General features: G+C 34.4%; 1 protein-coding gene across 2 annotated transcripts in view; it reads right to left on the bottom strand.

Annotated features, from left to right (window-relative positions):
- Positions 1–14276, bottom strand: part of LOC117234385 (gamma-aminobutyric acid receptor alpha-like) — a 95830-nt gene that overhangs the window by 42351 nt on the left and 39203 nt on the right. For both annotated transcript variants that reach the window (XM_033495534.1, XM_033495533.1), the window contains exons 2-4: positions 10252–10399; positions 4089–4281; positions 3031–3251 (exon numbers count right to left, since the gene is read on the bottom strand). In XM_033495534.1, the coding sequence (XP_033351425.1) occupies positions 3031–3251; positions 4089–4281; positions 10252–10358 (521 nt within the window). In that variant the 5' untranslated portion in view covers positions 10359–10399. The remainder of the gene's footprint in view (positions 1–3030; positions 3252–4088; positions 4282–10251; positions 10400–14276) is intronic.

Below are 14276 nucleotides of genomic sequence, written 5' to 3'. Positions count from 1 at the left end.
ATTGAATCATAGTAAACATATTATTGAAGTACTAAAAGAAATGTTATTCTTCGATTTTGCATGCGTGATGTTTTAATCATATCTGGTAAACATCGAAATCGTAAAAACACTCAAACTCGTTTATAACGTGTAAACGATTTCGAATTCTTAAAATTATATGAAAATATATTCTTATACGGGAGAGCCCTTTTGTATCAGGTGGATGGAAAGATGCAGTTTGATACCAGTGTAAATCAATCAGACGTATAACAAAATAGTTACACGTGTACGCCTGTACAACATCAATTATAAAATTCAAATTGCCATTCAATTTCGTGCCTGGAATTTATCCATTTCTCTTTATTGAATTTATCCATATAGGAAACGCGTGTTTCATAAATATGTTTCATACCATGTTTTATGAGATTGTGCACAGCTTTAAATTAATAATTATTCCTATTTTTGGTTAGGAAAGATAAACATCATTCAAAGAGGGAAAGTTCATATTTCAATTTTCAAGGGAGTTGCATCTAAAAGCTTCTGCCTAGAATCTGGAAGAACGTTTCGTGTAACGCTTTATTCGAATCATTTCGCTCTAGAATTAACAACATTGACGCAAATCAAGGTAATAATCTCGAGTCCTTTGTCTCTCGGTCACCGTACACAAAAGATGATAGTTCCGAGAAGGACGATGCACTTTTTGAAAGAACAAGCCCGACGCGTGATTCTTAGGGAAGCCAGAGAGATGTGCATGTACGTACGTGTGCAGAGGCACCTTGAGCTCAAGGGTTAATTCTGGTCTGCACAATAGAACCGATCCAGAAGACTAGGTCAAGAGAAAGGGAATGGGTTAACAAAGGGGAAATGTACATCGCTTGATTCTCTCCCTTTCCCTCTCTCTCTCTCTCTTTTTTTCTCTCTCCGCTCCTCACTCTGTTTCTTTGTTTGTTTTCTCTGCTTTTCTCTTGTAGCAGATGTGTACTTCTATCGGTCCCTTGTATGGACAATTTGAAATAGCTGGATCGTTGAACACTCTTGTGAATGAAACAGAGAAAGTATTAACACTAATCTTACCCAGACTCGGTCAAATGACTGGTTTTAAAATTTAATTTAAAATTGTACGTTCATTGTTATCTCTTTTGTTCATCTAAGTTCGTGTAAGTTCTTATATTAACAAAAATTGAGAAATTGATTAATCGGATAACACAAGAATTTACATAAAGTTAGACGAACGAAAGAAATAACGATGAATGTAGAATTTTAATTTAAATTTCGTAACCGGTCATATGATCGGCCTTGAGAAGCTTAGTGTTAAGCGTTGTATTACATTTTGTCGATGACAGAACGAACTATCGAAACAGAACGAAACATTCTCAGATAATAACTGACCGTGTAAACTCGACTGCTATGGATAGTTTGTACGACCGATTGCAATATAGTTTCAAGTATAGTCACGAGAATGTAACGCACAATTCAAATTATTGGATAATAAAAATTTGTTACTTTGTACCATTATGAATTCTGGAACAGATAATGTAATCAATCGAATATCTCAATAAATCGTTAACCATTAATTTCTACAGTTGCTAACATGATTTCACCTAAAACAACAGAGATGTAATCTAAACAATTACTTCGATAGATCAATAAAATACTATTTGTAGTAATAACGGATAAATCTTTGTACCATTGATTTAAGATCGATCATCTAGAATAAATTATTATTAAATTCTACAGCCATAAATCTAAAAATCTCATTGCATTTTCTTCAAAATACAGAATTAAAAACTTTAAATGATGCGCAGACTTTTTATATCGAGAAACAAACTCTAAAATCACCATCACGCTAAGAAGGAATTTTGTCATATTGTCTACTAACATCGTTTTACGTACTTGAACGTATACTCCTCTTTCTCTATTTAATTCATATCCTTCAATGCGTCGGATGAATAAACACTCGGTTTTTGCGAAGAAACTCGGGAGGATTTTATGTGGGTGATTGAATTCGAGACAGCTTTTGAACTCGATCCAGAAACGTTTGACTAGGAGAGAATTTATCATTCGCTCTCAAACGATGGTCAAACATTTTTCCAGTGTAGACACGATAGAGTCGTTTAACATAAACGCAAGTCAAGGCGGCCAGCTGGAACCGCTGCATCATGCTCGATCAAGCGAAGGACGATCACGAAACGGACGTAACGCAATAAAACAGAAAACTTGCACAATCCCCATAAACTTCACGGACTGACTGCAGTTGATTGAAAGATATTGCAAGATACCTCAGCGTACCACGTTATTTCGCACGTTCATATTAGATATATATTTTTCTTGCCCTATTTTACTTTCTTCCCTATTTATCCTTTAATCGTTACGTTCGGGAATATACTTTTTTACTTTATCATTTAATCGTAAAATTTACGTTTAACAAATCTTCTATTTTATCCTTTAATCATTACGTTTCATTTACATGGTTTTGTGTTATTAACGTCTCATTTAATACGTCTGATTTTCGTCAAACGATTTGCATATAATCACGATCCTTTTTTATTTTCTTTTTTAATGAAAGGATTTGTCATTATACAAAGGTAAAGCTTTAGCGAATTTATAATTGAAACTTTTTCTACGCAGAATATCTGCTTCGTTCGTTATGATAAAAGAAACTCGCGTGTTAAAATCTTCTAAAAGCAAAGCATTTTTATACGAATCTGCCAAATTAAAAATTTCAGTTTCTGTCTGTCGATGGTAAAGAAAGTCTTGACATTGGACTCTCAGCCTCGAGAAATTGGAATTCTGCGTCTCTCTGAGCAAAACATTTCTACTCTGCGTTCTGGCAGAAAAATTTTAATCTTAGCATTTCAGGATTAAAACGTATGTAGGTACTATATTAAAATTAGTATCCGTGATAAGACATTTTTAGGAGATTGAAATCGTCTTTGAAGATCCAAAATTCGAGGACAATGAGAAGCAACCGTCGGTAATAAATATTAAAAATTATGCAAAATATTATAAATTATAGAAAAATATTATAAATCGTGTAAAATAATTACTTACCTTGAACTATACAGGACTCTGCCGTCTTGATAAAGCCTGACGAACTTATTAGGGCTGGTTATCGTGTGTAAATAACTGTGCTTTCCATTGTAAAAGTACGTATCCGGCTTCCAGATTCTTGCCAGCATCGATATACTGAGCGCCAGAGTTTCTTTGCCACCTTGAAAAGCCAAACGTCGATCCACCCACGATTGCCGGAAGTAGCAATCCATTGAATATGTCTGCGCAGAGATTTTGTTCTTCTTACTTTTGTAAATTCGTATTCGATAAAACTTTCTAATCAACGAGGTCCTCCTCTTTAGCATTATAGTACTCCACGATAATAATACATTATCCAATATAAGTATTGGCGCAAAAGCTTCGCGTATAATTCGAGCAAATAAGTTTTGCACTTGGTTTCGATAGATCAGAAATAATCTCATTCCTTTATATATATACAAATGCTTTGGCAGATAAGTCTTAAAGTAACGAAATAAAGCGAACCACGAGATACAGTTATATTTAGACAGGTAGTAAAATAAGGTTTAATTTCAAGAAATACGTTAAGTTCTATTTACCAAATGTCCAGTTGGACAAATTGTAAAGTACAAATTAAATAATAATGAAAGAAAGAAAAAACATTCAGCTATAGAAACAGAATATATCAAACGCGTATATATTCAAGAAAGATCGTGAAAGACATAAGCCTCGACATCATAAAGAAATACAATAAAATACAACAATCTCATTCTTCCTTATTAATATTTAACAAAATACTAATTCTATAAAAATACACTAACCTTTGTTTCTTTTTATTTTTTCATTCCTTCAATTAATTCACGAACTGTTTATGCATACATTCGTACATTCGTACATTCGTTACATTCGTACGTGTAATGCACACATTCTACAAATAGAAACTCACAAAACTGCTTCTACTCCTATCGAATCATGTAACGAATGAAATCGAATTTGTACCACGATGAATGAGATCTCAGGCAATTGTGTATGGCTATCTAACAAGTAGCCAGGCTGCTGCTGCTGCTGAGAGAAACAAAGGAAAACGAAGAGATACGAACCATATCGACTTCGGAAATCGGACCCATACTGCGCACCATGATGTCGACCTCAACCGTGGCTGGTGGACCACCGAAGTCTGGTCTGACGCTGTTGTCGTAACCGCGAAGAAGATTGTCCAGTAGCTCGCTGATGTTGCTGTGATTGTTGCTCTGCGTCCTCTGCCTCGTGGACGCTTTTGCTCCAGTAGCCGCTCTGAAACATTTTTCAAAACGATCGATCTATACATCAGTGAAAAATGCGTGATTTTAAGAGAATCAAATAGGACAAGTAGAGGTAATTCAGAGAAAGAAATTTTGTAAAGCGGATTGATTTTTTCTCTTTGAGAGCGATTTGAAAAATTAAAAATCTTATACGAAAAGAGCTGTCTTATCTAACTCGTTTCTAACTAATTAACTTAACTGATTAACTAATTATGATCAACCAAATATGATTAACAGTGCAAACATGCACTGTTGTCCAGGTTGTCCAGACGTTTTAAAAACGCCACAGACACGTGTCTTTTGCAGTATGCGTTATCGAGATACAAACTTAAAAATTTCATGCGCCGCTGGCATTGCCGAAACACGTTTCCCAATGTGTCGAAAACAGTCAGTTAGTTCGGAGCAGTCGCTTTAATTTCTTATATCGTCCTATTGAATTTGGAAGTTTTTATCTCGGTGGCGGATGGTGTGAAAGACGTAAGATTGCAGTGTTTTGAAAACGTCTGAATGTCAAGTACTAAGAATCGGGTATTAAGTTGTCTCAAAATTTTCTTTCGTTTTACAGGAAAATAATAGATACACAACATTTTTTGTTTTATATTATTTTATTGAATTATGTATGATCCATTTTGTACTATTGGAATAATTCAATAAAATGGATAATTAGATAATTCAATAACATAATATAGAACAAAAAATGTTGTGCATCTGATATTTTTTATAAAACGAAAGAAACTATTGGGACAACCTAATATAACGAAAAATGGAGGAATCCATTTAACAATTTCAATGTTACCTCTGCCGCCAAGCATTTATTTATATTACAATATTTGGTGGATGAAACTGTATTTAAATTCCATTTCTTTAGTCATACTCATAAAAATATAAAAACGCATTGAAATCCACAGTCCAGTTATCGCACACACGTAACAAATCCGCGAATCGTTAACTGATATTCCTCGAGGTCGCTAATAGCCCAAGGAGTTTCGATTACTCCATCAATTTTAGTATATACAGAGGTCGGTTATTCATCGAGTTCGCATCGTTGCAAACTAGTAGGCAACTACTTGGAATATCGTGGTTCTAAAGCTCGAACGTGTTATAACGCCTATAAGAGAAAAACAAGGAATGTCCATTTTTAGTTGCAGATTTTATTCTATAGAACGTACTTTATCGATGACTACTAAGATTACAGAATCATCGAATCCGAAATTATTATAAAATAAAAATGTTCACGTTGAATGATATCAAATATTCAGTATGTTAATTAATTCGCTAGGACAAAGAATATTCTTTCTCTCCTTAATTTCACTATATTTTTTATTTATTCACTATAATTGTAAATATTTATGGAAATTCATGTTTTTCATAAATTCATCGAACACTCTTGCTTTACTGAAGTGTTAAAATAGTAAAACTTGATTTACTCGATGAAACTATTTTGTGCCATTCTTCGTTCGTACTTTTAATCTTTCGGACGTTATATATTTTCGATTCACTCGCAAATTCGTGCGTACTAGCGCATAAGCCTTTGTAAACGCATTACAAAACAAGTCTTTGCAAAGCACGTGCTAGGTCGTTTTGGTTTCCGTATCCTCTACATTTGAAAGTATCGAGGACATTTGGTCGTACCATAGTGTTTGCCGTTATCGCAAACTAAAGTTGCTTTGTACCACACAGCTACTGCGAAAGGGATCGTCGAAGAGGAGCGAGAGATGCAAAGGGACGGACAGAAGGAAACGTATTGTAAATTTTTGAAGCAGTTTGTAGCTGAAATTTGATACAATTAGGATTAAATCAGATGGATTTAATTTATATTAATAATTTTTAATGGTTGATAAATACATAGAAAAGTAATAAGAGTAAAATATATTTCGGCTACTTGAAGTCTAACAATAATTATCCTTGATATTTATCTTCTTAGTGTTATTTAAGTATTTAAATATTTGAGAAATTGCCCAACGATATATATGATTTTATAAACTTTCTAATTTGTAGTATTTTAGAGAACTTTTTGTGCCAATGACTGAATGCGTTCCCACGCTACAAATCTCTGATTCATCGAAACGCTTTTTTACCGAGTTTACTTTGATCAGTGAACTGAAAATTCTCCAGCGTGACCCCTTTCCCCTGTGAAACATCATATTTGTTCTCCCTTCGACTTTAGCTGTGAAATAGCAAAATTACTTCCACGTATACCCGTACAAAACATCGTATTGTCATTCTCCTTTTTGAAAAAAGACACCGAAAAAGACTGAAAACGAAAAGAATCCACAGAAACGCAAACACATTCTCGGCCCACCTCAAACATTTTCTCTTTTTAGTTAAACTAATATACCTCAAGCGTTTCTCTCTCTCTCTCTCTCTTCCTTCCCCCTATTTTCTTTTACCTTCATTTGGAAAAAGAATTTAAAAAAGTAAGAAGGACACTAAACAGAGAAACAGTAAATTTGTTGAGCCTAAACATTTTCTCTCTCTATGTAAATTAATAAATCTCGAGGGTTTCTCTCCCTCTCTTTTCTCTATTTCTTTCTACCTTCACTCGGGAAAAAGCACAGAAAAAGAATTTTAAAGAAGTAAAAAGGACACTAAACAAAGAAACAGTGAACTTGTCGAGTCTAAACATTTCCTCTCTCTCCATGTAAATTAATAAATTTCTCTCTCTTTCTCTCCCTCTCTCTCTTCTCTATTTTCTTTTATCCTCACTCGAAAAAAAAAAGAAAAAAGATAGAAAAGAATTAAAAAAAAAAAAAATACAGAAGGGACACTAAACAGAAAAACAGTAAGCTTTTTGGCCCTGGTGCCTCATTTTTTTCTCTCGTGTTCAATGCCGTTTCGTTTATGTTTCACGGTACAAGCAGCACATGTGTACACGTGGCACAGTGTACACACTCGGGGGGTGGAAATTGGGACGAGGGAATTTCGCCAGGATAGAACGAAAATTGCGGCTGGATCGTTTTTAAACCGAAATAAAGCGGCATTTTAATGCCTGTCCGTTCTTTTAGGTCACGATGAAAACCAGCTGCTCGATCGGACACGTTGCCACTGTTATCCGTTACCATTCCCGTCTACTACTCTATTTTCTAGGATCTCCTATACTAGCGGTCCTCTTTGTTTGCTGACATCGTGCCTTTCGATCTCTCGATTCTTCTCGCCGCGTCTCTTCCGTACAGATCGATGCACCATGAACGACTTTTGCCTCGTGACGATATAAGCGGCGCATCGTCGAGATACACATGTAAGAGGCTTTGGATATGCTTATATAAGGATTTACATATTGAAATTATTAAAAGACAGTTGACCTGTTTGCGAGGGAAATAAGAATCCGAGTGATGCTTTCCAAGGAACGTTCTTTCTTTCATATAGCTGATTAACGTTCTCCTCGACCTCTTGCTAGTCTTTTATGTAAATACCAAGGCGAATTCTCTTTATGGATCAACGAGAATTTTTCGCTTCTTCCGGAGACAGCAAAATTTCTTGCCTATTACAGATCTATGATGAAAATCGATGCTTCGCCGCTCGATTCGTACAAGTTAGCAGCACTTCGCTGTTGGGAAAATTAAATCTCTACTCGTTCGTTTCGACAAATGTTGGAATTTCTAGTTGATTAAAAAATTGAACGAAAGTTTCTCGAAATATTTGGAAGGACTGAAGGAGTTTGTTCTTGAATGACCGTGTCGTACGCTTCAAGAGACTACGATAAATGATATATATATACGATACAAAGGAGTAGAAAAATAAAACGAATTCTTATACAAATGGAAGGAACATTTTGGCGCGATTACAAAAAATTTATGCATCGGATTTAGACCGCATGCAGATCACGTCAGATTTATGTAAATTCTTTCACAAATATTTTTGGACGGGCATATTCTGAAGTTCACTATAATTACAATTTCACATAATTACATAAATTTTACATAATTTACAATTATGATTTGTATATGAGTTATATAAACGTCATAGGTCCTTTACACATTCGTGAACAGAGAATTCCAATTAGTTTACTCGATCGATCGTTATTTACTTAATTATTCGTTCTTTATACGTCGTCCAAGATGATTGCATTTATATGAGAAAATCGATATTGTTGCAAAAAAAATTATTTTAAATATGTCTTCGCGCAACTTTAGAACGAGCAGAGCATACATCGAACGAGATATGATGTTTTCGAAATTCTAAATTAAATTGTTCGCATGATGAAACGAGGAAATGGACAATTATGAGAATAACGTCAAGAAATGGAGTGTTATTCAGCCACCGCCTCGAATTGGGTTAATTGTCTGACAAGAGGGTTCAAATCAAACAGGATTCCAACGATCTGCATTACGACGCTCATCCAACTTCGAATATTCCATCGTTGCATTCAGGGTTTCTCGTCGAACGGACACTGGAAAATACATCCTGAGCTGAGAGCTTGACCCATCGCATAAGATCAATCGTACGACTTAATCATATTGTACTTAAGTGTCTCTGTTATCAGATGATTTGACGTATCATTTTTATTAGCCTAGATATTTCTATGTTTGATATCTGTAATTTATTTTTATGATTTACGACGAGACGCGACGCTTTGATACAAAAAATTGATTTTGCTTTAATTATTACCGATGGTGGAATACGTTAATGCAATTTTTGTTAACACATGTCTTTCTTTTATTAATCTGATTTTGTTTAAATCGTTTCTTTATTATTCGCATTTATTTTCTAACTTTCTATTATTGCGTAAACAATTTTTTTAGATAAGGCAGAGTTATGTAATGTTATTTTGCTTTTCTTTAATGTAGCGAGAACAATGAGCGTATGATATTTGATCTTCGATCTTTATGATAGTAAATTGAATATATAGTTAATGCAGTGTAAAACTGTCTTTCTACATTTTCGTTAAGATGCTTTTATTTATATTTATAAGATTACAGTTATAAGACTTGTAGCGGCTCATGGTCGTAAAGAAAGGTCCAAGGTTTAAGCGCATGTGTTGGCCACGTAATTTGCAAAACGACGTCCGAGGCTAACAATCTAGGCTAAGAGTTAACAATCACCAAAACCCATTAGTTACTCAATTACTTGACACGACGGATTAGATCCGCAGACTAAAAAGACATTACCCTCTAGATTTAAACATTAGATTCAGCTAGAATCAAACATACGATAATCATTTATTATTCACGTTATAATACCACGCCAGAATAATTTACTTATAATTCTCAATGAGAACTGATTGTAAAATTCCTCCAAATAAAAAGAAGGGCCTTCGATAATAAAAAAAAAACTGCTTCCCTACCCAGAAAGATAACTTTCTCTTTCGACATACGTCGCGAGTGGTAAGTGAAATTTAGTCGACGACGAGCAAACGAAGAACGGTACCAGTAGGGACTAGGTAACGCGCACGAATAAGATTGTCAAGTCTGTCTTCGATCAACTCGCGGAGTATTTCTTTGACACCTTACACGTCCTACCACCTCAAATTGGGAACCTCAACGTGATTTGAAAAGACAGAGGTGAACGTGTTAGCGCCACATGAAGACATCGTTTCCGTAAATCGCAAGTGTTCGAAATGGCAAGGGTCAACGAGGAAGTGCGTGCTACGAACGCCGCGGACAGCGTAGATTTCCGCGCACCGCAATTTGCGACGTATGTTTCTGACTGACTTCTGTGACTAACCGTTTCGAGCTTTTCCTCGTTTCCCTTTATATAGGTTGCCCTCGAAAGAGAAAGTTTTCTTTTAGGGTTAGGGAAACGGTTCTTTTTATTATCAAAAGCCCTTGTATATTTTTGCAAGTTCCAGGGTTTTTTCTTTTACGACGTTCTAACTTCTGACGTCGTTTCGCAGGTCATGTAGCCAACACATGCGCTTGAATCTTGAACTTTTCTTTACGGCCATGGACCGCTACAGATTTTTATAATTATATTTATATTTTTAATTATAAGATTTCTTAAAAATAATTTGAAAGGTACTTACAGGAAAGATGCGTAGGAGGTGATCAAGTTGGCGAGGGCCAGTAGGACTCGCTGCTTCATGATGTCTTGGGACCGATCCTCCCTCGCAATGCGTCTTAATTCATTCATCAATTCGATTGAAACGCCTAGCGTTCGGATACCTTCTATTTCTGAAATGAGATATTCAGAAGAACGATGATTAGTGTTTCAACAAAAATGTATCGTTCAAAGTGATACTATAATATCAAAAGTACGTTGGATAATATAACAAAATATAACAAATAATCGGCGATTATTTCGGTTTTGCCTTTTTTTTTATAGAGACTATAAATAGTCTAAGCTTTTTTCATTCTAAGACATAATTACGATATTCAAACATTATAAGTTTATAGTTCGTTTAAAACAACTGCGTTTTCCTTTAAATATTTTTAAAAGCAAGATATTTTGCCTAATATTTTTACTTCTTCCATTTTACATCTAAATAAAGAACAGAAGATTTTTTTTACCCTATAGTATCTTTGAATGAATATCTTTTTTAATATAGCGATACAATTTATACAATAACCCAATGGTTTATGATATACGAATATTTATATAGGATGGCGTTATCCTTTCAAGTAGTTTTACAGAGAACTGCTCGAATTAGAGAGGAACAATTTTTGCTAGCGGACAGTCGAATCGAATCCGTTTCGAGTGTCCATTCGATCGGTTATTCCGGGTAGAACGTCGATGGTGAAACTTCGTCGAGTGTGCCGTTGATGGTGATTCATTCATCGACGAGTGAAAATAAAATTCAAAATTATTCCGGCTTTATTACGCGGCAAATGGCGCAGGCGAAGAAAAGAAGAGAGAAGAGAAAAAGAGGCAAATTCACGGCGGAAGTTCGTTAAACGTTCGATGAATGATATTTTAACGACGGAAGATCTCTCTGGGGACGACTGGAAAAAAATTATCTTTTTAATGATTTGAAAAATTCAGGTTGGGGAATACAGTAAAAAATAGACCAAAGGATTATCAACGATAACGAATCAAAGTTCTAGTTTTGTAATAACTTTGCTATAGAACGATCGAAATACATACGTTGAATAATAATTTAATACTAATTTTAAAAAGACCATAAACATTGAAAGTTTTATTTACGAAGTCGATCATACTGGAAACAAATCATTGGAATTTCGTTTTTGTAATGTTAGAAGACAATAATGTTAATATAATAAAGATAATAATAATAATAAAGATAATGTTAATTTACAATTTTCAATCCTATCTATCACTACGCGATAACTATATCTTGTAATCGATAACTGTATCTTATCTATAACGACTGTTTATCCTTTTGAAATAAATATCTTAAACGAAAAACCTTGGACAAACGTACAACATTACGCTAGGTATTTTACAATCAACCAATCATCTCTTGGTCCTCTCTAAATCCTTCAACGACAAGCAATTTGCTTAAAGAACCTCGAATCGTCGTATTTTCTTCGATCAATGAAATTCGCCGTTCAAGCTGTGCATCGAACAATGATTCCGCATCACGCTTGAGTACGTGCATTCACGTCCGGTGGAGAACGTTTCAATTACGAGGTTGATCGGCGATAATTAATACTATTCTGTAACCGCGGCCCAAAGGACGGACGTGCGGGTGCAGCCAATTGACGGATGCAGAAAGGAATCGAATTAGCGAATTAATTCATCCGTTCTTCCTTTGTGGTCATCGTGGACATCGTTTCCAGCGTTGAAACTCGGTCGGAGCTCTAGTCAACGGAGAATACAGAACGGTTGAAAACGGTCTTTGCGATGGCGTTCACGTTGGAAAACGAACAGGCCGCAAATTCCAGTAAACATGCCTCGACTGGTAAACACGTCGTCCTACGAGAGTACACACGCGAGTGCGAAAGCAACACTGGGGGAAAGGTACTTCCGAGGGTGCGTTTGACTTGCAATTTAGCTCACCGCGACATTCGTCGATAATCAGGTCGCTTCTCGTTCGACCTTCCGTCCTAGACATTTTCCAAAATTGTAGAATGTAGTAGATCTATCGTTATATGAACACCCGTTGTGTGAATGCTTTATTATATAAACGTTCTGTTGGTTCAACGTTCTATTATTTAGACGTTACGTTATATGAACGTTCTGTTACATGAAAGTTCTGTTACATGAAAGTTAGTTGTCGAACTGTTAGTTGAACTTTTTTATTACTAGAACGTTTTATTACGTGAACATTCTGATAGTTGAACGTTCTACTATATGAACTTTTTGCTTTATGAACGTTCTGTTAGTTGAATGTTCTGTTATACGAACGTTTTGTTAGTTAAACGTTCTATTATATAGAGATTATGTTATATGAACGTTCTATTAGCTGAACCTTCTGTTTTATGTACGTTCTGTTAGTTGAATGTTCCATTATACGAACGTTTTGTTAGTGACATATTCTATTATATAGCTATTATATTATATAAACGTTCTATTAGTTGGATTTTTTTTATTATCGAAACGTTATTATGTGGATATTCTGTTAGTTGAACGTCTTACTATATGAACGTTCTGTTAGTTGAACCTTCTGTTATATGAACGTTGTATTAGTTGAATGTTCTATTATACGAAAGTTTTGTTAATTAAACGTTCTATTATATGGAGAGTATGATATATAAACGTTCTGTTAGCTAAACCTTCTGTTATATGAACGTTCTATTAGTTAAATGTTGTGTTATATGAACGTTTTGTTAGTGAAATGTTCTATTACAATACCGTATGTAAACATACGAAGTGTTTACACACTTGTTTTACGAACAGAAATGTAATTGGAATTCATAAAAAATTAAGTTTAAAAGATAGCAGCAATATGGTAGCACGTGACTAATTGATCATGAAAAAACCAAAGAAACCAAGGAAACATCGAAGAGAGTACATGGCAAACTTTTGCTGCATGAAGTGACAGAAGAAAATGAGGAAGTAGACTCGTATGAAAATGATATAGACGAAGTCATTGCAGTGTCACATAGAATAGTAGAATACAACGATTGTGATAAATCTACCATGGTAACGCTTCTCGTAGATCACCTAAATTCCGCACCATTGAACTTCTTTCTTTGCGGAGTAAAAGATATCGTTCAGACTTTGGTTTAATAATTTTTCACCGTATCTTATACATATGTATTATTAGTTTGTCCATTCTATTTGGCGTTATTTGATTTCATATATGTCGTAAACGATTTTACATACCAGATTCTAAATTTCCATTAGATTTTGAGCAAATTTCTCTTATTGCAATTTCTTTCAATGGAGATTTAGATCAAAATAAAAAATTAATTATTCAATTATATCAATTCGTTGTTCTTTTATAGATCTTGCAAGTAGATCTCTACATTTTTGTCGTGTATTTTGAATCATACTTCTTCTTCTCTGATCGATTAACCGATTCCCTGATAGCAAACCATCGAGTGTACTGATACTTATGAGGGAGGTTGTGTGTGATCGAACAGTACGTGACAATGTTCTCGATACGACGTTGTACATGAAAGAAGATAGCTGAGATAACTGTGTAAAGATAAGCACAAGTTCGACGTTAGATCATTATTGTATTAAAAAATTTGTGTTTGAGAGGCATATCTTGTATGTGAAAGTAGTTAAGTAGCAAATAATATTATAGATCGAAACTACATCGAACTGTACATAATAATTTGACAATCAATAAATTATTATTATTACAATAATAAACTGGTAAATTACAAGTTATAAATTAACGGTTACATATTTGTTAAATAGAATAATTATAATAATGTAATTACAATATCATTCATAATGTAAATATCTTGCACACTGTGTTCATATATATAGTATTTAAATAATAAATTACGTTTCTGTATAGAACAGATTATGCTCATTATATCGCTATAAAATGTATATAACTTTCATTTCATTATACAGTCGTCGTGTAATCGTAATACAGTTTTTAGAATTAATTAGAAGATATTCAGAAAATACAATTTAATTATCTGTATATTTTATCACGAGGAAACTCCAGCATTTCAGAAAAAAAAGAGA

Source organism: Bombus vosnesenskii, unplaced genomic scaffold (assembly GCF_011952255.1).
Source record: "Bombus vosnesenskii isolate JDL3184/JDL3185 unplaced genomic scaffold, Bvos_JDL3184-5_v1.1 scf7180000013304, whole genome shotgun sequence".
Taxonomy (NCBI): Eukaryota; Metazoa; Arthropoda; class Insecta; order Hymenoptera; family Apidae; genus Bombus; species Bombus vosnesenskii.
Note: the sequence above shows the minus strand (reverse complement) of the source record. Positions and strands in the feature narration are given on the sequence as shown.